The sequence below is a fragment of the Sitophilus oryzae genome, unplaced genomic scaffold (assembly GCF_002938485.1).
Source record: "Sitophilus oryzae breed Bouriz unplaced genomic scaffold, Soryzae_2.0 scaffold_1000_pilon_pilon, whole genome shotgun sequence".
NCBI lineage: Eukaryota > Metazoa > Arthropoda > Insecta > Coleoptera > Curculionidae > Sitophilus > Sitophilus oryzae.
This window is the reverse complement of record NW_022145617.1, coordinates 350862-377654: the sequence shown is the minus strand read 5'-3', so window position 1 is coordinate 377654 and position 26793 is coordinate 350862. Positions and strand designations below refer to the sequence as shown.

At 34.8% G+C, this 26793-nt stretch overlaps 1 protein-coding gene across 3 annotated transcripts in view; it reads right to left on the bottom strand.

Moving 5' to 3' along the window:
• Nucleotides 1–1652: 1652 nt before the first annotated feature.
• LOC115874141 (ubiquitin carboxyl-terminal hydrolase 32) overlaps nt 1653–26793 on the bottom strand; it is a 76611-nt gene continuing 51470 nt past the window's right edge. Inside the window, exons 18-32 of one of the 3 annotated variants that reach the window (XM_030889270.1) lie at nt 26649–26751; nt 26403–26548; nt 21532–21673; nt 21228–21322; nt 19283–19370; nt 18678–18927; nt 18393–18621; nt 18147–18332; nt 16091–16274; nt 14340–14584; nt 14099–14278; nt 12445–12667; nt 11511–11733; nt 10459–10631; nt 1653–2252 (exon numbers count right to left, since the gene is read on the bottom strand). In XM_030889270.1, the coding sequence (XP_030745130.1) occupies nt 2179–2252; nt 10459–10631; nt 11511–11733; nt 12445–12667; nt 14099–14278; nt 14340–14584; nt 16091–16274; nt 18147–18332; nt 18393–18621; nt 18678–18927; nt 19283–19370; nt 21228–21322; nt 21532–21673; nt 26403–26548; nt 26649–26751 (2541 nt within the window). In that variant the 3' untranslated portion in view covers nt 1653–2178. Of the gene's footprint in view, nt 2253–9396; nt 10632–11510; nt 11734–12444; nt 12668–14098; nt 14279–14339; nt 14585–16090; nt 16275–18146; nt 18333–18392; nt 18622–18677; nt 18928–19282; nt 19371–21227; nt 21323–21531; nt 21674–26402; nt 26549–26648; nt 26752–26793 lie in introns of those variants that run through there. The other 2 variants (XM_030889381.1, XM_030889314.1) reach the window with 2 other exon arrangements.

Here is a 26793-nt window from a genome sequence, read left to right as displayed (position 1 = left end):
CCGTACGCGCCGCATCGACCGAAGAAAAATATTGTTTGCGTTACTTTCAATAAAGGTGCGCACACTAGCCAGAGCCGCACGAATCGCATCGACGAAAATGCGGCCAGCATTGTTGGGCCAGAATGATTTTCGGTAAATGCGGCTAGTGCTGCTGACGTCACACGCAATTCCTTCCACTCTACGTAGCGTAGGTAGCCGAAAGGAGATTATAAATTCAATATGCTAAGAAAGTTCCAAATTTTTCATGGGTTATATTGAAATATTGAAAACTTTTTAATTCATCCGCAATTAAATATGGAAATAATGTGAATTTTTGCCAATATTGTGAACCTATAACTTCCGATTCTTTCTCGTGATTTCTTCTTCTATTAGCAAGGAGCTCATAATTATTTCTTGTTCGTTGTCATTTAGTGTCGAGAAATATTAAAAAAACACGCTTATCACCGCAGACAGGATTCCGGAAGCGACTGATGAGAAATTCGATTGGTAAATACGGGTGTAGTAGGGGCAAAAAGAAACAAAACAGCGAAAAATGCGGCGCGTTCGGTACGGCTCAGTGTGCGCGCCAAGAAAAAAAAGTGCGATTCGTGCGGCGGGTGCGTCTCTGGTCGTCTTAATGTGCGCGTACCTTAAGGTCACAAATTCTGCTGCAGCCCGTATATGGGCGTTACATGTTCTTGTATTCTTTAGTCATTGATATAAACTCAGGGTTAGGTTAGGTTAGGTTTAGATTAAGATCAGAAGTGTGAACCAGCCATATTAATATTAATTGGCTAAGAACTAGTTCAAACCTCGGTTGTTTGTGTTTAAATACAATCAATTTTACACATCTTTAAAAAACTAAATATATGTAATACTAAAGTAACAAAATAAATAATTACACTAAGTATAAAAGTTTTAAAATACAGCAATCAAAACGTAATATGCCGGACGTGATAACAAAAGATTTTTAAAATATAACAACATTTAAAATTTAAAAGGACAACAATAATTCTTTTCAGGGAACAAATATTTTTTTATATTTATTAGGCCTTAAGCTATACTGGAGTTATGTATTTCTAAATTTAAAGAAAAAAATACATATTAGTAATGTATTATAGTTTCCATTTTTGAAAAATATAGATTTTATAAATTTCAAAAAATTACTTTTCACTATTTATTACTATGACGACGTAGGCTTTGGATTTCCATAGAAAGTTCTTTGACCATGAAATGTTTTCGATCATTCTGTATTCTGTCTTAAATAACCAACAATTCATTTTTTTTGGAAACCAGACATATTCAATCATTTTTTTTTTCACTAAATCATGCGTTACGTATAAATTCTATATAATCTCGTAAAAATAAGGATCATATATCCTGTAATTATAAAAAGATTCATTTATTTATTATATTAATATCTGCGAATTTATATCTTTTAAGTTGTTGATATAAAAATATGGCTATTTCAAGGAAACTGAGAAAATACTTATTTTCGAGTTTCATTTTTTTTACAAATCAAATATAAAATAATAACTATAAAGACAAATATTAAAAACAAAATTCAATCTCTAGCAATTTTTCATCTAGTGATACCATCTAGGAAATTTGTTACTTATCAAACAAATGGAGATTTTTCAAACTTTGTTTGTAACTGCACGTTTTTTTTCAAATTTTATTCGGAATATACAGGATGTTTCTGGCTGAGTTTGTATTAGAAGTCTCTACAGTATGTCTTCCGATTGTCTTTACAAAAGGAAACACTTTTATTAACGTTTTGAGAAAAAATGCATTCTTCATAAAAAATTTTACTTGTTCTAAGATATGGTTTATACTTTTCCAAACTTGTATAGCGTTTTAAGAAAAATAAAAAAAATATGAAAATTTGGAAAAGTATAAACGAGATTAACCAATGTCGCATTTTTCTCAAAAGTTAATAAAAGTTTTCCTTCTTGTCAAGACAATCCGGGATATACTGTAGGTATTTCAGTTTTGTAAACAGCCAGGGACACCCTGTATATATTTTAAGTTGTTTAATACAAAATATTAATATTTCAAAAAAACGGGGAAAATACATATTTTCCAGCTCCATATTTTTTCCAATTATAAAGAAAAATAATCAAAGCAGGCTCAAGTATCTTTTTATATTCAGTCTCTCTTATAGGTGAATTTTTCTCACTAGTAATTTTTCATCCAACGTTATGTAGAAAATTTGTCCCGGAACCACTTAAAAACGGGTGATTTTTCGGGTACCGTTCGTGAACTAGTAGTTTCTGCAAAAAATACGTTTATTTTATTTAAATCGGCTGTTATCTAAGCATTCACTATAACGTTTGAAACGACACTCTTATTACTTCAAAAGAATTCAGGATTTTTCGCCACTAAAAAAATTTATAACATAAAAAGTTATTTTTTGTAAACACCACTGCGTTGATCTAACCTAGACCAATTTTACAGTGATATTTTACTAGTAAAACAAAGATGGCGATTTAGCACTCGATTATGCTTAAACGTTTAATTATGCTTAACGTTTCAGGAGGAGATATCTCTCGTCTACTATTCAAGAACACTTTGTTTTTTTGCAGGTACGTCTACAAGCGTCTAACAGCGCTTTCAGATGTAGCGGAGCGTCCGCGCGGACCTTCCGTCGTGTTTTTTTCAAGATAGCCATCGGACGAAATCATCCGGACGGAGCATACGCGACCCATGTGAAATTGTTCATATAAACTCATGGTACTTGCTCGAAGTCGCGGACGGTCCGCTCCATCTGAAAGCGCTGTAAAGTGCACGGTATCACTGCGTGCCGCGTTGCCAGTTTTCACCTTTTTGGCCACTACGTTTTGAGAGAAGAAAAGACATTAAGATTACGATATTTACGAAAAAAGATTTTATATTAATTCTTGCATTTAGCCGGACCGTGAAACTTTACAACCCGCAGTTCCGCATGCGCATAAATCATAATCGGTCGGGTATTTCGCGTGCAATCTAAAAAAACTTATTCCAGAGAATAACCACCGCAATCAAAACATGCCTATGGATATGGCGTGTTTTTGCGGAATTGCGGGTTGTTAAGTTGCACGGTCTGGATAGACTCAAATGAGAATAGTAATGGTTCTTAAGTTAATGTCTTTATTCTTTTTATAATTACTCAAAGCTTTTTCGATTCGGGCGATTATAAGTACGTGATAATAAGTACCATCTGACAACAGCGCTAAAATTTCCAATTTTATACGCCATCCACACCGCTGTGATACCGTGCACTTTAGAGGCTTGTGGTACGTCTATTATAAACCCTTGAAGTTCTGCTAAAACGACATTATATGAAGTCAGACTTCAAACTTACAATTACTTAATTGGCAAATATAAAATTGGCAAAACCAAAAAGCTTCAAACTTTCTGTATATGATTATTTTTAGTTATCAAAGAAGCGATAACCATACAATACTCACCTCTACAGATGTCTGAGCAATAAAAAATAAATAAATGTAATGGCAAAGTCTGTAGAGGTTAGTAATGTGTGGGTATCATTTTTTTTTTATTTTAAAAAACATAAGTAAAAATTACAAACAAACTAAAAATAATCATATACAGTAAGTTTAAAGCTTTTTTTGGTTTTACCTCATTAAGTAATTATTATCAGGTAGTAATTAATAAAAATACTCAAGGATCAACGCAGTGGTGTTTACAAAAATTAAATTTTTAAGTTCGTTCAGAACCTCCCAATTAGTGGAATAAATTAGTGGTTTCAATTACACTTTATACTTTTTAGTTTACGATCATTCACAATGTCTAAAAAACACAATTAAAATTAATAAAATATTCTAGCAACAGCTTAGCTAGCAACACAAAATGCAGTAGTCTGTTGTATCCATAGAGAAAGGATAATGTTTAGCTTATAAAACAATAAACTTTTGATTTCTAACCAAATTTTTTCTCGACGGGTGATAAGCAAAGGCCAAAATGACATTCCTCGCAAATTTTGAAGTATAATTTGTGGAAAAGTCAAAAGTTTGTTAACTTTTTCCACTAATTGAGAAATACTACCACTAATTATGACGTTCTGATTGCTTACATTAAAATTAGGTGAACAAACTTCTACGCTAATTGAAACTACTAATTTATTCCACTGATTTCGAGGTTTTGAATGAAGCTTCACATTGTAGATTTTCTTTTAGTCGGCGAAAACCCTAAAATTCTTTTCAAGAAATAAACCCGCCAGAAAGGTATAGGCATTATTTAACACTTTTATTCACATACTCTTTTAAAACTAACTGATATATAAATTATTTGAACTAATGAGGATTTGGATCCTATTTAAATATAGGCATGCCAGCTATTAAAAACAAAAACAAATTAAAAGTGGCAACACAATCTTCACAAAAATTCAACAAAAATTAGTATATAAACATACAGGGTGCCCCAATATTCTGTGGACATAGAACTACTACGTATTTTTGGAATCAAATTAAGTTGATTGACACTAGATATCCTAAGACTTAGGATATCTTAGAAAATGTGTTAATTTAAAAAAAAAATGATTTTTATAGAGGTATATTGTGTTCAATTAATTTATTTTGATATGAAAGATACGTAGTAGTTCTATGTCCACAGAATATTGGAAAATCCAGTACAACATTTTTGTTAATGCACACACAAATAAAATACTCTAAAGGTATGTTGTTAGTTCACAGAAAGCATGTTCACAAACCTTACCCAAATACAAAAAATCTACATACATTTTTATTTTTTGATCGCTCATTTTACAGTGTCATCGAAAAATAAAAACTGCGTCATTTACCTTAGAAATGTGGATGGATTACATACACCTTATAATTTTACACATCCAATTATCATCGTTTAGCAGTTCTAAGATAACTTGACAGTTTTTTTTTTCGATTATACTGTACTTTATTCCCAATTCCAAAAAAAAAATATTTATTTCCTAGTAAATATCATTTAAAAAACGGCGTCAAGTTGGCTTTGAAATGACGATCGATGACATTCCTCATATAATTTTACATATAAAATGACAGCGATCTTAACTTCCAAGTCATCTCTGCCCCCTTTTTTCGATTGTATGTATAATGAACTTATTTACTGGATCTCCATATCAATGTATGAGTTTGACTGTTGTTTAATTCAATATGATTGAAAAAAACACGGCGTCAGCGATGGCTATGAAATGAAGATCGCTGTCATTTTATTCGTAAAGTTATATGAGGAATGTCATCGATTGTCATTTCCAAGCTAACTGAACGCCGTTTTTTCGACCATATGGTATGTGTATCAATATAATGTTTTAAACATGTAGAAAATGGAATTGGATTTTGGCAAAATTCACTGAATTAAAATGAATTTGGTTTAAATCAAAAAGGTTAAAAGAGGTAACTCAACAATCTATATGGTTTAAATACAAGAAATGTATATATTAATACCTCTAAATACACCTTAATACCATATATTCGAAAAAAAAACGGCGTCGGAGTTGACATGGAAATAATCACTGTTATTTTATATCTAAAATATATGGTGATTTCTTGATTCTTGGTGACAATGATGTATTTTCTTTAAAGTTTTAGTTTTTAAAATTGTATAAGTTCAAATGAGTGTGATTCTAACCTTCAAAAAGACCTGTGATTTTACTAGGAAAGATCCTGTCTTTAATTCTATACACGGGACACTGTATCAAATAAGAAAGTGCACGCTATAGGGTTCTCGTAACCAGAACTTTGTATCTATTCTGGTTTACAAGATTCCTGCAGTGTGCATCCTTATATAGATATTAACACATCAAAATGGTCTAGGGAAAAAACTTAAATTCTTGTGTTCTCTGAGCTCCTTATGTTGGAAAGTAAAATTATAGAATAAAATAAAAATGTCAACAGAATGTCTTTGTTTATCCTAAAAATAAAAACATTTAATTCTAATCAGCGATTTTATACAGGGGCCTCAACAAGAAACAATTTAATATTAGAAGAAAAACAATAAAAACAAAATCCAATACAGGATGAGTCTTAAATAACTGCAAATATTTTCAGGGCTGATAGATATCTATAAAAGAAGCATATTTTCTCTTTACCGTTTTTCAGATAAGTCCATAATAAATGAGTTATTCAAGTTTGAAAATTAAAAAAAAATATATTTTTAAAAAAAATTGAGAATTTTTTCTGGTATTTGCATCCCTTTTAGTGCCGTCACCATGGCAATATCAGAGATTAAGAAATTATACTGTGGGAAAATTTGCGGTAAACATGTAGTTCTAAAAAGTTTTCTAAAATATACAGGAAAATTTTAAAGAAAATGCACGATTTACAACATCTTTTTTTTTCGAAAAGAAAGAACCTCACGTTCCTGGGCTCGAAATATACCACCCCTAAAAATGGTTGCACTTATTGAAGACTCTCCTTTTGGTCAATTTGTTGCCGCTCCTATCTTAAACATTTTTCCAGTTCTGCTCTAATTTGGAACACCATTGCACGATTCATAACAGTCTTTGTAACATAATCCATACGTGCCATAGGATTCAAGTCAGAAGATTGGGCAGGCAACGGCAACCGGGTAATATTGTGGTGATTCAAAAAAGTCTCACGGTTCTCGCTACATGAGGGCGCGAATAGGTCTGTCAACAAAATTTAGTTTTCTACTGCAAATTATAGATTTGTGCATACTGAAAGGCCGTACAAAGTTTGAAAACAAATGCTCATATACTTTTCGAGTTATTCGTAATTCAATTTGAATCCTTTCGTCGAGGCGGGAAAACGCTGCCAGGAGAGCTACCGTGGGTGTGACGTCACATGCTCGCTAATCACGCGTAGCGCTTTACCAGAGACATAACAGACGGATCCGTTGCACCCTTTTCGTGTATCCGTGTCTAGATTTAATTAGATTAGTTACATAGTTGTAGTCTAGTTTTATCTGTACTACAAGTTACGCCACTGTATTCAGAATTATTTGTACCAATTCTGTTTTACGCTTAGTCATAAACGACCCTTCAATTATTATTAGTCGATGGAAAGTCCTTATTGTAAAATTATATAGCCTTTGTTCAGATACGTTTGTATTTTACGCAGACAAAGGATCTACTAGGTACAGTTTTAACACTTAATCACACTTTTTAATTCAATCCAGTTCCAAGATGTCGCTTTTTACTCTACTTTTCAACACGCACTTACTTTTTACCTCTCTAAGTTCCAGACAGTTCAGAGTCGGCAATTTTTATATCAAATTTTACTTTTAAAACTAATTGTTTAAGTTTTCCTTATATATTAAATAAAGTATTTAATTAAGAATAATAAAGTGTGTGAAAAAACAATCAACATAAGCAAAGCGACAATTTTGATCCTCAACATTGACATTAGAGGTCTACTAGAGCTTGTCGGACGGTAATACTGATACTTCCTGATATGTTAATATTTGATCTCTTCAGTGTGTTTAGCAATTTTTATTAGGTCAGTTGTGAGTGCGTACTGAGTTTTAAACTTAAGATGGTGGCTAGAAAATGGTGTTTTGTGCCTGGATGCGTAAGCACATCGATTAAGACTCCAACTAAAGTATTTGTAAGCGTTCCAAAGGAAATAACAATAAGAAAAAAATGGTTCGCGGCAGTCGGACGAGATATTAAAGACGTTTCTTCAGCATCGACTATTTACTGTTGCGAGGACCATTTTAATGTAAGTTTGTGTAGACCTGTGTTGCGGCATAAAATAGTATATTGTTTTGCTAGGAGTAAAAATGATACTTTTTGCGGCGAGGCTGTAGTTTTAGCTTTAACACCACTGGATTCAACTTGGTTATAATTAGTATTCATCGCGAGAAAGTCCAATACCATATTGACATCTACTTGCGGTAAATTATGTGAATCTCCTTTCTGGAAACCCTCCTCCATATTTAGCAACAAAAACAACTTCTTTTAAGGTATTCAACAACAAAAAAAATTGGCGCCGGGAGGCACGTATAGCCGCCCATACTAAAATATGTTAATATCTCGAAAACTGCGACTTTGACTAATTTTGATGTTATTACAAATTTTGTTGCAAATATTATTCCTAATCTTAATTTGAAAACCGCGTTTCGCTAGCTACTGTAATTTTGGAGTTACGATTTTTTTTTAAATTTTTATCCCCCTCCCATACCCCCTTACCAACCCCCCACCCCTACCAAAAACTAATGGCCAGATTCTCGGGTGCCACAGTATTTTTGTGCCAAATTTGGTTAAAATCGGTTCAGCGGTTTTTGAGTTATCGTGTTACAGACGGACAGACAGACACCATGAAAATATTTTGTATTTAGGTCATTTATGACCCAGGTAACTCATTTTGAGTGAAATTAAAAAAAACTTTATTTTTGCCGATCCTAATAGCCTACCATACCTATTGGTATGGTCGGCTGATAATAATGTAACTGCTGAAAATGTCGACGGTACTTCAATACCTTGTATAGGGAGTGTCACAGTCAAACTGAATGACGGTCTTGCCGTCGCAAGCGGAGCAGCGTGCGGCAGGCATGTGACGTCAGGCCAATGAGAGCGCGTTTATTTAATTTGAACGGAGCGCATAACTCCAAGAGTCTCTCTTGTCAAAGGAGTTTATTTTTTTGAAAAAAAAAGTTATTTAATTGGTATTATAATACTAAAACATTAATTTTTTACCACTTTTAGTGCAAATTTTTTTTAGTGAACAGATCTATTATCCTGCAATAGAATAAATTCTTCCCCAATCCACCTCATGGATATTTTCCAGACGACAAGCATTTCCTAACAGTCTTCATAACCTTATTCTTCTGGAATCTGGTCTCAAACCAAACCTGGATTCGCCGGTGAAGAGCACACTATCCCAGTTTTTGTTCAAACCCAAATAACGTGATCCTCGGCCCATTTAAAGGTTGATTCTTACTATACCTTCCGTTTCCATCCAATATTCGTTCCGTATTTTTATTGTATTGACGCTATACGTAAGCTTCCGTTCCGTATCAGTTCCATACTTTTTATTGTGCAATTATTTATATCATTACGAAAGTTTTATTTTAAAAATTTGTATCTTTTGAAAAATGTTAATTAAGAGGTGAAAGAATAAGTAATTATTATCAAAATTTTAACAAAGCTGATACAAATGTGACTTGACAACGCTGTTCACGATACGCTTCAGTCCGTCCGCCAACAAAAATGTATGGAAGGAAAGGATATGGAACGGAAGGGAAACGGAACGGGTAGTGTGCATTGTCCTATTCATTTACAGTACGCCTGTCCGTTCTGTAACTACGGGGTATCCGTGAGAGGGGGGAAACGATATTCTCTCGATGTTTTTCGTAAAAAATTAGACGACGCGTCCCATCAATAAAAATTCGACAATGCTTTTTGTCCGCATTCCTTTCATAGACACAGATCCAGCAGACGTACTGTACACGATATAATATTTTATGTAAACGGAAGGAAGCTGATATGGAAGGTATAGTGAGAATCAACCTTTAATCTCCTTCCGCGGTTTAATCGTGCCAACACAGGAACTCTAACGGGTCGGACATGCAGTCTATCTTCATACAATCTGTCCCTAACAGTTTGAGTTCTGACATCCACTTGCTGAACGCTATTTCTGCGCTTCAGGTGGTGCTCATTTCTTATTTGAGAAGCTGTCAGGTGTGGAGTCCGAAGTGCTTGAATCCGGATGAATCTGTTACAAGCTCAGTTACCCTTCTAGAGCCAAAATGTCTTTCCCTCACTTCACCGGTCTCCCTATATCATTACCACAAACAACCAATGCTACTTCTGGTCGAGCTTACTGCCGGCTGCCACGTCTCTTATATTCCCACCCGCCTCTTATCATATCTATGGCTCACAACTGAGTTTCACGGTCAAGATGATGCCTTTGCATTATTAATTACAACTACTTACAACTTTAAACACACAGACACCATAATATCAAAATAAACTGCGTCGAACAAATCTTTATTCTACAAAAAATGATCCAAATACTTAGGAATTTTATCAAGTTTACAAGTAAAGGTAAGAAGCGACAACAACTAAGAAAAAAACAGAACCAGAACATCAGCCTATGACATACTGCATACCAATCTTGGATCTTAAAATTCTTTTATTTACAAATACAGCAGTTTCACCTTTCTCTCCTAGACCATTTCGACGTGTTTATTTCCAATGTTGATCTAAAATGTTGTTTGTCTGAACAAAGTAATCATTTTTGAGGGCAGAGAATTATTGCATAAAAACAAAATTATTTTAAAATAACTTAAAACACGAAAAAATACTAAAATAGGCGGCCTATTAAATTCCGATCTTGTACCCACGAAATAACAAATTCAAACGAATAGTTCATATTGAACTAGAAGCAAACTAATCTCAACAAAAATGCACAAAACAAGACAATATTAAAACAGAGGATTCTTCTAGTTCAGTATGTTATTTTTTTCACAAAACTAAGCATAATCAAGTTAAAACAGACTACTACTGTATACTGCAAAGTTGCTTACGCAGTTCACTCTCGGCTTCGTCCACGTCGTCTGCTGTGGCATGACTAGAACCGTCGGCAGATGGCACCACCTTGGGTAAATACGGCTTGTAATCCAGACCGGAACGTTCGTAGAACAGGATGTAAGCGGAACTGGTGTCGATTTTCGGTATTTTAGCGTTGTTATAGGTACATCTGAAATAAAATAACAAATATATTAGGGGTTCAGAAGTGAACTGGATCAAGTTCTAGAAGATAATTATTGAGAAAATGAGAGTTAAAGTTTTTTAATGTTACTTAATTAAAATAAAACAAGCTGGAGAAGAAAACTTAACACAATCCTTTATTATATTTTAAACTGTATAATTGCAAACTGTGGTCATTTTTAAGAATGTCTATACTTTTTTTGACTTGAACTATTTTATCTCTGAAAATATTTGAAATTTTATATAAAAATTGGTTCATAGGTACATACTTCTTCGTCATTAAAGGATTTATTGACTTTACATTGTCTATTAATAGTGTTTTCTTCGATTTTTATAAAAAATATCGTCGGTAAAATGTGATAAACTGTGATAAACACACTTCACTGAGAATATCTTTCGATATCAAAAATATGAATTTCTCGAAAAATTCAATATTTCCAATTTTTCGAAAAATTCGATAGGCTTGTTTTCTTTCCATTCAAATTTTTTAAAAAACTCATCCATTTACTTTTAGGGCATTGCAATTTTCAGCAATCGTGTAACTTTTTTATTTATAAACATTTTCACATACTCTCTGTGAAGAAAATATAGCAGAAATATTAAGAAAGTTTTTGAAAAAAAAATACAATCAGTTATTTCTAATTGATTTCGAGATATCGATTTTTGAATTCAGAGGCTTAATAGCGCGACCACTGTCGAACACCAGCTCAATTATTATTTTTACCAAAAGTTAGAAACACTTGTACTTAAAAATTTACAAGCTATAGGAAAAATTACAACGACTCGTAAATAAAGTATCCCGATAAACAAATAAACTATCACGATAAACAAATAAAGTATGATAAAATTTGTTGGATTAAATATTTACCTAAAACCATTGGCAAGATTGCCCATACTGCCTGTACTGCTACTAGTGGACCGCCTACCAGTGTAAGGCGAATTCGACGGTTTGCTTGACACTCCATTTCCAGATGTCCTGTCGCTGTTTTCCGACCCGTTGCCGCTGTCAAAACCGTTGCCGGACGATCCTATAGAAGTGTCTACCGTAGCCAAAGGCGCCGTACGTTCTGAATCTGTGGATCCCGTACTTGCTACAAATATATTATCTATTCAGACATTATTTACAGTTAAAAAATTTATTTTGTTTTAAACAGCAATGCACTTCCCAGCCAAAAATTACGCTATCCTAAAATTTTTGCCAATTTTTATGTTTAAAAGCTTTCTTATTTTTCATTCGATTTTCATAATTTTTTTACCAGTTTGTAGATCGATTTATTGTGTTTTTTCAAATATATTATAAGAATATTTCTAGTAAGGAACATAAATTGAAGCCAAATCTTTGAGATGGAGTGCATTGGAAATTGTTTTGCGATTACCGTATATTGTTTCTTATCACAATTTCAAAACACCCTGTGGGCAAAAGTGGATTGTTTTGTTTACAAATTATTTGTTGAAATTATATTACCACAGAAACGCGTTTTTTTGGATTTTGGGACAGGATTTTTAGAAAATCCTACTATATTTTCATGTTTTTTTTTATTTTCTCTAAAACGGTATGGAAATTTGGAAAAATATAAACGGTATTAACCATTTTAGAACAAGCAAACATTTTATAAAGAATGCATTTTTCTCATAATGTGAATAATAAAGTGTTCCTTCTCGTAAAGACAATCTGAAGACATACTGTAAAACAACAAACAACTTATAAAAAGAATTATCTAGGTCTCTGAATAGAGAGATATATTTTTTAGAAACATTTTGTAACAAACAAAGATGAAAATCCTCAATAAACTTTTGTTTACCTTTTCTTTGTTGCGATTGATTCTCTGGTGGATTTTTTCTTCTCCCCAGTGGCGTACAACCAGAAGACGAGCCTTTGCTGCTATTTAACGACAATGTAGACTTCGAAACGTCACACTCTGCCATTACTTCTCGACAAGAGCTGTCATTATAACAGTACCAGTTTCCATTGGGGTTGCACGCATACGAAATATAGTGTCCACCATTAAGTAGACCAGAATGACTCTGAAATATATTTCATTATATTATTTTTTCTTAGAACTAACCGTCTATAGTTCATATCAAATAAAATTTTAGTCACGTGATTATGCTAGACCGGTACGGCGTTGCCCACTTTTACATATTTTCTTTTAATCAAAATATTTTAGGAAACAAAAATAAATTAGTCATTTTAAGAAAAAATCGCAGTCAAATCAATCGCAATTAAAATCGTTGCGATTGAATCGCAGTTTGCGATTTGTTGCTCATCTCTAATATTTGCTATTGGATTGGGTTTAAAGAGTTTACAAGAGGAGCCATAAAATATGTGTTCAAAAATTTCTCGGTCGTTTACATTAGGTTTGTTCCAAACCGCCGCAGTACCGTCACCGAACGATCACGCTCGTGCGCAGTAATTCAAATGTGTTCCAACCAAGATTTGACGGTTATCGGTCGATCCTATTTGCGTATCAACCTACCTTGAGATTGTTTAGTTACGATTTCAGAACGGTAATTTCGGTACATGGTACAAATTGAGAACTGTTTGGGTTGACTGGCGCATTAAAGCATATTGGCAGGGATTATCGATTTTTAACAGCTGATTCTGGTCGGGCGTCCGCCTGATGCTTCTGTCTTGGTTATTTTTTACGAATTCGAATGCGTGTGGGTTATACTTTTGCTTGTGAGTTTGTGTGGAGTAAATCGTTCGGAGGTTTTAATTAATTTTTTATTTATAAAATAATGTTCAAAGATTCTACCACTGCAATGAAATAACAGGAAACTACGCATAACAGGATCATAAAAGAGAGGATAGGTAAGTGAGTTAGTGAGTATACAGTTGAAACAACACTTACCAACAATTACTGGATTCTGATTCTCCATTTCAAGAATAATAATTATTATTATTGCAAATTGCAAACAAAAATAATAGGGTTATGTTATGAAATTCTACATTTCAAGAATAATAATTATTATTATTGCAAATTGCAAACAAAAATAATAGGGTTATGTTATGAAATTCTAAACAAAAACAAAAAAAACGATCGATACAGGCACGCTTGACACTTTTGACAGTCCCAAAAACAATCCACAAAGCGTTCCAACGTTGATGCTTTTTGCACCGTCACGAAACTATTCGAAGTCCGCGCATGCTAACAAAGTGCAAGAAAACCGATTCGAGTACGATTTCGAAACGATCCCGAAATGCTGGTTGGAACAAACCTATTATTATCGTTTTTAACGGTGCCTAACTAGATACAGAAAATATAAATAATAAACATTTTTCAAAGTGGTTATAAAAATTTCGGCGAACAACGGTGAAATTGGAGCACCCCAGAAGTGAAGTCTGTGGTTGGTTCACAAAGAACCAACCACAGACTCATGACTATTTATCATAACCTGATAATTGGATTATTGAAATAATGGAATTTTCCCATCACTACTAATCAATTGACTTACCACAACAGCATATAACTGGTATTTTAAATCGAAGGGATCTTGTCCAGGCAGCAGTTTATGTTCGTGATAATCTTTGAGATGTTCATCGATAATGGGCGTTTTAAGAAGACTGGTTGAAATTAACCTAGACCTAACTTTATTAACCCTCTCAGGTCTTAGTTTGGGCGTGCTGGTTAGACCCTGTAAAAAATATTATTAGTTAGTGTTGTAAAAAATTAACTGCGTAAAAATTATAACATACAATGTTATCTACTTCATCTTTTCCACTAGAATTACAACTTTTGTTTTCTTCTTGTCCGCATTCCAACAACTTGCACTGTTCACCGTTGCATACATTTCCACTTGATGTAGAAGCATCTTCGTTATGCTTAATTTCCTTTTGATCTTCGCCCATTGTATTATCCATGATTAAAATTGAGTTTTCCTGAGTACTGCTTCTGGTACTAGACATTGACGCCTCACTTACGTCTTCCAAAATTTTCTCATCTGTAAGGAAGAAATAAAATATAAAGAAATAAACAAAACTAATTTATTAGAAATAATTAAATTTCTAATAATATTAAATTTCTAATAAATAAAAATTCGTTTGAAACCTAGAGAGCACTTTTGCTTATCTTATACCATGGACCATGGTTATAAAAAGACTCCTCCACAAATGGCACACAACCTTCTTCAGCAAGGGTCGGGAGCCTACCTTTAGACCCAATAAGCGACATAAGCTACCGTTTAGTCTACCCGGCCGGGATGAACCAGGCGGGCTAGACGATCCTCTGAGAGTAGGTCTTAGCGGAGCAGAAGCACGGAGATACCTCCGACTGCTCCACGAAGCACTTGCTCCAGGGAAGCAAAAGCGAAAACACTCCTCCGAAAAGGGGAGAGTAAAGAAACCAAGAAACAACCTGACTCATCTCCAACAAAGGGCAAGAGAGGGAGCGAGAACCTCTCACCTCTTCTCCGGCAGGGAGAGAAAAAAGCCAGGATGGAAAGCCGACCAACACCGGGAGGCAAACAGGGACGTATCACCAGCTTTGCCGCTATTGCTGGACAAGTGAAAATGGCGGTGCTGCTAAAGGATTTCCTAGAGGTTGCTCTGACCACCGACCAGCAAACGTCTCTAGAAGAGGCTATACTGGACGAAGTAGTGGCGATCGGATCGCAACACAACGATCTACAAAATATGGGTCAGCTGCGTTTTGCGGGGATACACTTTCGGGTGGGCATGAACCTCATAGATTGTGTATCTCAAGAATTGGCTAATTGGTTGGTGGAAATCGCACCTAAGCTTAAAAATTGGCAAGAGCCGGAACTGGTCGCAGTGAAGGGAGAAAACATCCCTAAAGGGGCGGCCATAACGGTCTTTCTGCCTAGGAGCAAGGGGAAAGACACCACCTACCTGCTGAGCCTTATCCAAGGTCAGAACTTCAATGTAAGGGGGGAGGGTCATGGTCCGGTCGTCACAATAGGAATTGACCTCAAATCCAAGGAGGCAATAGAGAAAGAGGGACATATCCTCTATTATAGATACGGGACAACACCGGTATCAGGTCTAAGGAGAGACCAAGTTAAAGAGTTGGAGAAAATGGAGACAGATCCTCCAGCCTCCACCTCACGGGTTCCTCAGCCGGAGGCAAGCTCCTCGACTGTGAAGAGCGGCACGGAGATCCAAACTCCAACCATGGAAGGGTGTGTACTCGGAAGAAGAACTGTTGTCAGAGGAGGATGGGAAATACCCTGTCCCCTCTACAATACGGATATGATGGGTTATAGATTGTGTGATGACTCAAGGAAGGGGGGCACAATAGATCTTTAAGGTCGCAGTTATTAACCCCCCCCCCTCTTACTCATTCTACATTCTATAAAAAGACAGCACGCTGTCGCATCAAGTAAAGTTTATGACGGTAGTCACGGAAATGTTGTCAGTTATCAATTTTTCAATTTATATACAAATGTATAAAATAAAAAAGTATTAAATCCAGATTTCAGAATACGTACCATGTAGCATCTCATCTTCTTTTCTCATTTTTTCTTCCATCAACTGACGATGCCTAAGTATAGTTTCCTGAGGCACTGAGGCAAGATAAGCTGTAGGATCGAAGTTTTTAAATGGGAAATTGACAGCCTTTTGCGTTTTCACCCACTTATTATTAACATAATCGAACCGTTTCAAATGTACAATCTGAAATAAAATGGAGAAAAAACAAACCAATAACATGTCTTTACTTAAAATTTCTGGTGTAATGTATCCGATGCCCGTAGATGATAACCGTTTATTCCTTTGATTAGCCGCCCATACCAGCAAGGGATTTTTAAGCGATCAGTCCCGCATAGAGGTGGGAATTCTAGTTCCTCCAGAGGAATAGTTCCGTGAACTAGGTCTTTAGTGCACATTAGTTCCCGACAAACACTGACATCCCCGCTGCTTGCTCATGGGTTCGTTGTAAAAAATGTCTATACCTATGTGGCGTATTCATCTCTCCAAAAAATCCTATATATGTGTATTTCGCCACTGCAAGAAAAATCTACAAAATAAAATAGTTATTTTTTGTAAAAACTTTTTTTCACACTTTTTTTTCAGGTTGTTTATCGTTTGGATTAACGCAGAAGTGTTTAAAAAAAAATAACTATTTTATTTTATAGATTTTTCTTGCAGGGGCGAAATACCCATATAGGATTTTTTTGGAGAGGTTCGATATAAGTCAGAACTATTCATAGTATGATTTGTATAATTTTTATTATGCACGAAATATTATGAGAGGTGCAATTGCCTATATTAAAAACATATAGGTAAGTTTTATTGCAGACAGAAACAAAAAATTAAAAAACGAACTCAAATCAGAGTTTAAAAAACTATATCACAAATTAATTGGAGCAGATAATAATACTGACACTAAAAATATTTAATACTGACACATGTAGGTGAAGCTAAATGATAAATATGAAGGTAAAATGTTCACTCTTATTTTACATTGTCCTCACTTTAAGCTCTTTATTTATGTTTAAAACGTTAGAATATCTACTTCGTTTTATAAAATATTTCTTAATTTGAGGGACCTAAAGTGAAACCATTGCCATAAAATATTCAAAGAACAAACTAAAAATTAAAAACATATCCACGACAATTTCCAAGGCCGGATCTGTCGTTGTCGCCTTGTATTAAAACTCGGAACTGCGGACCGAATAGATTCTCGTGAACTAGCCTTTTAATTAGTTCTTCTAGTCTCGGTCCTTAAGTCCAGGACCGGTAACATACGGCAGGTACTTTCCACTCCCACCTAGCATTGGTGTACAATCGCGCTGGCCGTCTGTGAACTAGGCTTTTATTAAGTTCCTCTAATAAAGGTACGCACACACAGAACGAGTCGTACGCACCGCATAAATGGTTCAATTGGAAAGTTATGTGAATTGTCATTGTCAAATGTTTTTGACCAATCACAAGCGATTCGTATTATACTGTTGCGGACCCGTGTGAACTCGGCCTAACCTAATTAACTAATATGTCCCACCCCCCATATGACCTTAATATCGCATTAAAGAATAGACACCGTAATGATTCATTCGAACGTTCGAGAACAATCGAGTTCCACTGGAATGGAGGAGTGCCTACAAGAACATTCTAAACCTTCTCTATGCACCTAATGATCTAACATCTAATGGACTATTCGAGAACTGTTTAGCTGTGGGTATATAAGCCGACGCCTGAGGCTTGAGGAGGACAGAAACAAATAGACGAGTACAGTTGCCGCGCTAAATTCAAAATATATTCTTTCTAGATAGTTATAAATAGTTTGTAAATAGTTCTTTAAGTCTTTTATCATTATTGTTTTTGTTACTTAGTGTAGAATAAATTGTGTTTAAATAAATTGTGACTTTCTATCCACACGGAACTGAAGAAAAACGTAACAATACGAAAAACGCAGGCATGAGAATGCAATAAATTTAAAAATTACAGATATTTCTAACTCATTATCAGTGTTTAAATTCAACCAATAAAATTAATATTGTATCGTCGGATATCGGATACATGAGACTCCAGGTTTACACCACTTACAAGTATAGGAGGTAACCTCCAAATCTGTAACTTTTTCGTAGCAGGTTGTTTATCGTTACATCTACTACAATGATACTTGGCTTCGAGCCGTTCTTCCGAGGTAAAGGCCCTCAAACAGTAATCAAGATCTATCGGTTCAGTATGAAGTTTAAGACACCTTGCTACGGATTCATCTTCTTGCCATAACTACAATAACAGACATAGAAATAAGAAGAAAAAAATATTTATCATCAAAGCATTTCTTGCCTTCTCTCTACTAGTTTGATATCGCAAATGTAGAGCTGTGGGATCCCAGTCGATAGCGATATGCATAGTCTGAGCCCCGGTAGAACCACACCTATGCAACAGAGGTTCGTCTGAACAAGGTAGAGGGCAACCCCGACAAAATTTCGTCCAATGACAGATAGCGCAAATTTGTCCGCCAGCCAAGACCGCCTTTAATGTGAACGGGAATTCGTAACCTAAGGAATCATCACTGAAAGGAAAATATATTGTTATACGCTAATTCACTAGTCCCATTTTTGCACGTACCAGTCTGTAGCGTGGTTAGTTTGATCGCTTTGTGGTAGAGGGCTGAGCAGTCTGGTAACTTGGCCCCAAACTAGATCGTATAGATCTCTGCAAGTGCTGCTAGAATTGCATCCCAATAATAGGGGCATTCCAAATAGACTTGGCTTGCTTTTTTGTTGGGATAGGAAGTAAGTTTCTTGTATGACGCATTTCCTGTGTACTGCTATAAGGTATGACGGTGGTCTATGTAGGTTAGAAGGATCAAAGGCACCTGTAACATTATATATAGTAAATATATTTTTTTTTCAATAAATATTTTAATTAAACTCTTTAACCTTTCTATAATAAAATCTTAAGTTAAAAAAATAGCGTTGAGCATTTTAGACAAAGAAAACTACTATTTTTTAAGTGATATATCGAATCTTAAATTACATAAAGGCAATGGAAGTTCGAAATTCTTTCAGTATCAATGTAATTTGATATTTGCACATGGTGTTCTGTAATGTATTTTTACAAAATTCTACTAGTAATCTACTACTACCATATTATTTGTATTAAAAAAATGGGCTTATTTATGACACTGTTGTCATATTGGAAAAAGTTATACGAGAAATACTATACAATACCTGTCGTGTTCGAAGAGCTATTGGAATGTATCGATATAGTCGACCTTTTGAATGGAATGCTTTTATTCAACGATGGTTCCTTCTTAGTCTGAAAAGCAAAATAACAAGCAGTCTTAGCATGGAATTTTCATTCCTCTAAAATCGCGTTCAGTAAACATAAAATGCAACAGTGACTATATCGACACTTTTATAACAAAATCTGACTAAATACTAAGACATACCCAATATTCTATACTAGAAGAGAAAACAAAATAAGAAAATGTATTTTTCTCTCTTAGAATATTCACAGAAGACAATACACATATATACATAAACAAACAACAAATTTCTAAAACAGAAAACAAAAATAAATCACAAATTCTCATTAAGTTTTTATAATTCTATAAAATGTTATAGATAACCAATTTTTTTTGAAAAATCTCTAGAAACAAAACCTAAGATTTAAGGAATTCTTTTTAAAAGTGTAATTGATATATTTATAGTTTTTCAATATTATAGCAAGCTCTATTATTTCTAAACAATGCGATTTAATAAATGTATTACCTTTTCAAATATACTGGACACTATCTAGATAGATTTCAGTAAAATAATGATAGAATAAATTACAAATAATCTAATTAATAAGATAAGAAAGCAGTTTTAGTCTCATTGATATTAAGGCATAATAAATATGTAATCTCTAAAGCTGCGTTTATATTGCAAAAATAGAATGGTGTAATTATATTCTCTAAATATTTAGCTTATTGTAATGTATTATTTATTACTTTGGGCTAGGAAAGCAAAAAATACATTGATGTCTCTGAAACATGGATTCTACTACTGTAAATAATCCATGAATTCTGTCGGCGTCATATACTGAATTTCGTCATTCCCTGGAATGCCTAGTCATTTTACGTATTGTCGGAAAACAGTATAACTTTTCAATTTTTGCACCGTTTGTCTGCGGATATCAGGCGTACCCTCTAATTTACCATATTTCCGGTTTTTGTCCATGATAGACATATATTTAACATTTAAATTTATTTTACAACAGAATTTAAAAAAAAAATTTGAAACGTAGTGGAATTGAGACAGAGAGATAAATAGACATAAATAGAGAGATATAGACATAGAGAGAGAGATACATAGTACTGAGTACAATATCTGCTGTCTACAGTTCAGTACGTGTCAAATTGATTTTCATGTTTGTTTTGTAATTCTCTAGATGTATTTTGTGTATATTCATATACATTAATTTTTTACGCTCCTGAGAAAGACATAAACCATGTCGAAATATAGAGCTTTAGAATAAATTGAGTTTGATTTAGAACAGACCGCTTCCCGAGAATATATCACTGTTATTAAATAGTTTAGTTAATTATGGCGTTTTACTGGAATATTCCGTCATTACAGAGAACGACTGAGATCTACAGTCAAACGACGAACCAACTGAAGAGTTACGCTGTTGCCGGCAGTACGTGAATTGACTAAGCATTTCAAGGAATGGCAAAGTTCACTGCTCGACGTCGACATATCGATATTTTTCTAACTATGAATTGCATCAATGGTTTCGAAAAAACAGGGCCATCTATTTTAAATCTTTGACACCTAGCCGCGGAGCTTAACATCCATTCGTGAAAACGCTGTAAATACAAGTAAAAGACCATAAGCAATTTTACAGTTGATTTCCTGTCAACAAATAAAGAACTGAGATTGTAGTGGTAATAAAAAAAGTACAGGTAGTTTCTACATAAGTATACTAAGTTTAAAACTAGTATACTAAGTTTTATCTGCATTTACGATTTTCTTTGGAAAGTTGTTTAAGCTCTGTCCACTAACGTGACGTCAGACAAACAAAATAATACATGAACGTCAATAATAATTGCGGTGTAAAAAGTAAATTAACGGATCATTTAATGGGGATGAACATAAACGACTAACTACACTAGGCCTGGGCCGTGCATACCTTAAAGCATAGAATGTTGGGCATGCAAATGGCCGAACCACTCCTTACCTCTGGGCTGCGGGCCAGGGGGCTGTCGGTGGCGCCCGTCGAGGCCTCTGGGAATATTAAAGAAATTCATATTAGCAAATTTTAAAGATAAACTACAATTTTTTTTTTGTTTAATATATTTCTTTTAATAAATCTAAAAATTAAAATAAAAGAAAACATGAAAGCCAAAGACACGTCTATAAGTCTCTTCAACAAGATTTTAATTATCGTTTATAATATCTGGTACAATTAAGCACTTTTACTACACCTAAAATACCTGTCTCAATATCTCCCTCTCCTTCAGCCTGTTCCTTCTCTCCCTTTTCCTGGTTATTGAAGTCTGCAGGAAGTTCGTAAGCGTAAAGTTCACAGGCTGTTGCTGGATTGATGCGATTATCATCAGGCAACAGCGCTCGAACCTGACAGAAATATTTCATATAACCAAATAGACCTCTTCACGCGAGTAAATAAGTTACCACAGTTGGGTTTTAAAATTATACTAAGGGCTGGCAAAGATTAGTCTTGGGTCGAGATTTCCGTATGTAAGAAGAGTACAATGCGTTTATAATGTACTGAACAAAGAGAGGACAGTAAACACGTTGCCAAACGTATGAAATAAACCGAGAAACTGTGCACATCGCTAAGAGACGTGGAAGCGGATATAGTAGATTTGTTGCAGTTGACTGGTCGACTCAATCAATACCTCTGTCAGTACTTAAAGTTCTAGAGAAAGGTGTACGTCATGCGTTCAGCTTCACGATTTAATTACGTCTCGTGATACTTGATTTGTTTATTTATTAACGAGTCGTTGTAATTTTCCCTATAGCTTGAATTTTTTTAAGTGCAAGCTAGAAACACTTGCATTTTTGCTAAAAATAAGTGGAATTGAGTGGGTGTTCGATAGTGGTCGCGCAATTAGAACTCTGAATTCAAAAATCGATATCTCGAAATCTATTAGAAATAATATATTGTAGTTTTTTCAAGAACTTTGTTAATATCTTTGCTGTATGTTCTTTGTAGACAGTATGTGAAAATCTTTATCAATAAAAAAATTACACGATTGCTGAAAATTACTATGCTCTAAAAGTAAACGGATGGACTGTTTGCAATTTTTGAATGGAAGAAACAACCTTATCGAATTTTTCTTATATAAACATATTGTAAAATATCCGACCTTGAAAATAAAAAAAAGTTTCAATATCTAAAGTGGTTCTTGAGTTATGGCCTGTTATGTGTTAAAAACTTGAGTTTTTAAATTATCGCGATTACTGACGTTTTCTCGTTATAAAAAAATGACACCCTAACGATATCCTTATAATTCCATTTCAGATGCTCAGAAACATGTCTAATGATTTTATCTAGTTATCTCTTGAAAAAAGTCTTTTAAAAATAAGCGGTTTGCGATCGTGATTTTACTTTACTTGATAGGGAAAGGCGTATCGGCAACGCCGCAACAGCACACCGTCGCATTTCTCTAACTCCGACTTAATAAGATCCCTATGCGATTTACTTCCACACATGTAAATGCCGACCCAAAAGTAACAGTTGCCAGCACTGAATTATTTGACTTTTTAACCTCTTTTTAAATTAAAATACCCATCTTTTATACGACGGTAAACAAAGTGATATTTTAGCGAAAGTTTGAAATGCCCTGTAAAATGGTTTAACAAAACAAGGAATCTAAAAACCACTTTATCATCAAGCTGCATCTATTCCCGGTCAGTTTGTTTTCTGATTCATCCCATAGCTTTTTTCGTTGAAGAAACTCGTTTTTAAAGCATACTTTTGCTTTTGGGACTCATCAACACACGAATGAAATAGTGTTTATTGGTTTTGTAACTTCAAGGTCGTATAATGTAGTAGTTTAGGCTTTCGCGGCCATCGTTTGAAGAATTTTGGTTTTTCGGGTTATTAGGCCGTCGTCGGTTAGAATTGCTTCCTAACGTTTCGCTAGCACGAGTGGCTAGCATCTAGTGATGGGTTGTTATTTAACTATCTGTTATTTTATAACAATTATTTAGAAATAACATAACGCAACCGTTACTGCTTTTAAAAAATAACAGATATAAAATAACGACACGCAGAGATCGAGTGTTCGTGAAACGAAGTCGGCGCTCTGCACCGCCACGAAATTCGATGCTGCTCGAAGCAATTCCAAAAAACAACTAGTATGGATGGAAAACCTATTATTTCGACAACCATCGATACAGGCGGCGAGATACAACGGACAACGGAGTGGGGTATGCGCTACGGCGCGGCGCGTCGTGTTGGGCTGACAACAGCTTAAAAATAATAGGATATAAAAGAAGCAGCTTTTTTGAAACAGTTGCGGGCATAACGCCTGGCTGTCGAGATAACAGGAGTGGGAAAGGAGCGCTGCTGCATCGGTCGATTGTCGATGGAGGCTCGCAACGGGTTGGAGAATAACGCATCAGTTGTTTTAGCTATGTTGTTTTTTTACCTGTTACGAGCATAACAGAACGGCGTTCGAGATAATCGGAGGTTTGAAACAGGTTGGAGAATAACGCATCAGTTGTTTTAGATACATATTGTTTTTCAACCTGTTACGAGCATAACGGGCGGAGGTCGAGATATTATGGCGCTGTATGTTTCAATACTTTGTTATTAAGTTTCAATATTTAAGTATTTATTTATTCTGAAAAATTTTCAGAATAATATTTTAAGATTTTTTAAAAATGTATACAGGGTGTTTTGAAAAATCTGGTCATTGATTAATCACGATCCTGCTTAAAGCCCTTGACGTAAAAAGCTGATTTTTGGAAAACGGATTGACTTTAGGGTGTAGAGGTGCGATAAGAAGGGATTTTTCGAAACTCAAATTCTAAGGGGGTGAAACCACCCTCAAATATTAGAATATTTTTTATTTAAAAACTGGTGAGTTTTTCGAAAAAACTCTTAAACACGTATATTTTATTTTGTTGTTTTACATATTTTGAGATTTTTACAAAATATATACAGGGTGTTTCATAAAATATGACCACTGAGTAATCACTATTCTGCTTAAACTGCTTGACGTTTAAAGCTGATTTTTGGTAAACGGATTGACTGTGGGGTGTAGAGGTGCGATAAGGAGGGGTTTCTCGAATCTCAAATTCCAAGAGGGTGAAAACGCCCCTCAAATATTACAATATTTATTATTTAAAAAACGGTTAGTCTTTCGGGAAAACGATTGGACACGCATAATTTATTTTGTTTTTTTACATATTTTGAAATTTTTTAAAAAATAATACAGGGTGTTCCAAAAAGTTGAGTAATTGATTAACCACGATTCTGCTTAAACTGCTCGACGTTTAAAGCATATTTTTGGCAAATGTGAGAAAATTTTATCCAGTTTGTATGTTAATGGAAATTCTTGCTTTGCTTTATCATCACCATTACAAATTAATAATTCGATGCGAACGAAGTCGCGGGTACAACTTAACAAGTATAGCTAGAGACGTGAGAAATATAAAATAAGAGACGCCCCCCGATGCGCAGTGGACATCCCACAAATTTGCTTCAATCAGATTTTTCGTAGCGTAACTGCATCTCTCTTCCGCCGAATGCGTTCTCTCTCTATCGTGTGCGCGACCGGTGCTATCCCCAAGTCTCTTCCTATATTTGTCAAACTGTACATGCTAGTTTAAGTGTAAAATTAATTCGAACTCTAGTGTGTAGTTGGTTTACTTATGAAGAATATACTACACATTTTCTTATATTGCTATTTTTTGACCGCAAATGGTAAAATCATAACGAAGAGCTTCTCGCCCGTCGAGTGAGATGCACCCTGTACACTGCTACGCAATTCAGAATCTACGCGGATCGAGGGGTAGGGCGTAGGTAGATCGGAATTTATAGATATAGACGAGTGGCGGCATTTTGGCTTTTTTATATCGCAATTTGTAAACAGCGCTTATTTGTAAACAACCCCCGTTTTTAGAGAGGTATTTTAGATAACAATCGATATTTAGAAATGTTATGACACCCTGGAAATACTACCACCGAGCACGTCATTGTTGCAACTGCGTTAATACGCCTGGCGGTGACCGCCTCATATTCTTTCAGATATTTAGCAATAAAATAAAGAAACCTATTATTTTTAAGCTGTTATTTTAAGCTGTTTTTTATAAATAACTATAACAGTTTCAACTGTTATCTAAAAATAACAGTTTTGCCCATCACTACTAGCATCTTCAGAGGTGTGTTTGCTCCGACTGCTCACACTAGACTGACACCCAAGTCATTGCCACAACATCTGGATATCATCATCGTCTGGTCAGGGAAGCTGTTGAAATTCACAAACTTCCAAATAATTTCAACAGGAAGGAAGAAACTTTCTACCTTAACAGAATTTGGCATCCAGCTATATCTAGGACCAAAGTAGCAGCACAGAGAAGTAGACCAGTTCCGGAAGAACTACCACCCGAACAAGCCACGCCCCCTCCGCCGACGCATAAATATGCGCTACGCCCGACGCGGAGGCATCAGTCTAGAGTGAGCAGTCGGAGCAAACACACCTCTGCAGATGCTAGCCACTCGTGCTAGCGAAACGTTAGGAAGCAATTCTAACCGACGATGGTCTAATAACCCGAAAAACCAAAATTCTTCAAGGTCGTAGTTTGATTGAATACTGTTTGCTCCTAGAAACACTAGCAGAAATGGTTTTCATTCCAGAAATTGTATTGGCTATTGTTGTCTTAATTGAAAATGAAAGTGATCAACTTCTGGACTTAAAACCATCCCTTTAATATGACTTTAGAGACTATATTAAAAAAAAATAAACACTATTTGATAAGTGTGTTGGTGATGACCAAAAGAAAAGGTTTACTTTTAATGCTAAGATTGTTATCAATCGTTACTGACTTCTTCAAAAGCGAATATCTCTAAAAAAATGAAGCTATTGAGATGAACCCAAAAACAAACTATCGAGAAAAAATACACCTTGATGATAAAGTGATTCTTAAATTCCTGACTTTGTTAAACAATTCCACAGGGTGTTTCAAACTTCGCCAAAATAACATTTTGTTCTCCCTTGTAAAATAGGAATACGGATATTCTTCTAAAATATATTGAACATCAAAATCCATGAAAATTTTCAGATGTCAGTGTATTATAAATTCGCCGGTCAGTGTATTATAAATAACTTACTTGGCAAGTATCTACTTCAGCTAATAGTAATCTCTTCGCATCAACGCCACATAGCTCACTTAGCTGTTCCTTAAGATCTCCATATTTAGCTTCAGAGTTTAGCCTCAGACCATACTTGATAGGGCACTTCCCGTTAAGTCTAACCACTAAAAGATATGAAAACTGTATTAATTTTATTATTATTTATTTAAAATGTATTCAATGAAACTCTAGTATTAACAAGTTGTAAAAATTAAATATTATTACCTAAAATTTGACATAGCGTATAGCTTTCCATAGGCAATGGTAGACTCAAGTGGTTAAATGGGTCAAATTTGACAGATTCGTGACCGCATGTCTTGCACGTCACCTACAGAATACAAAAACACGAACGTTATTTCACAGCAGAAAT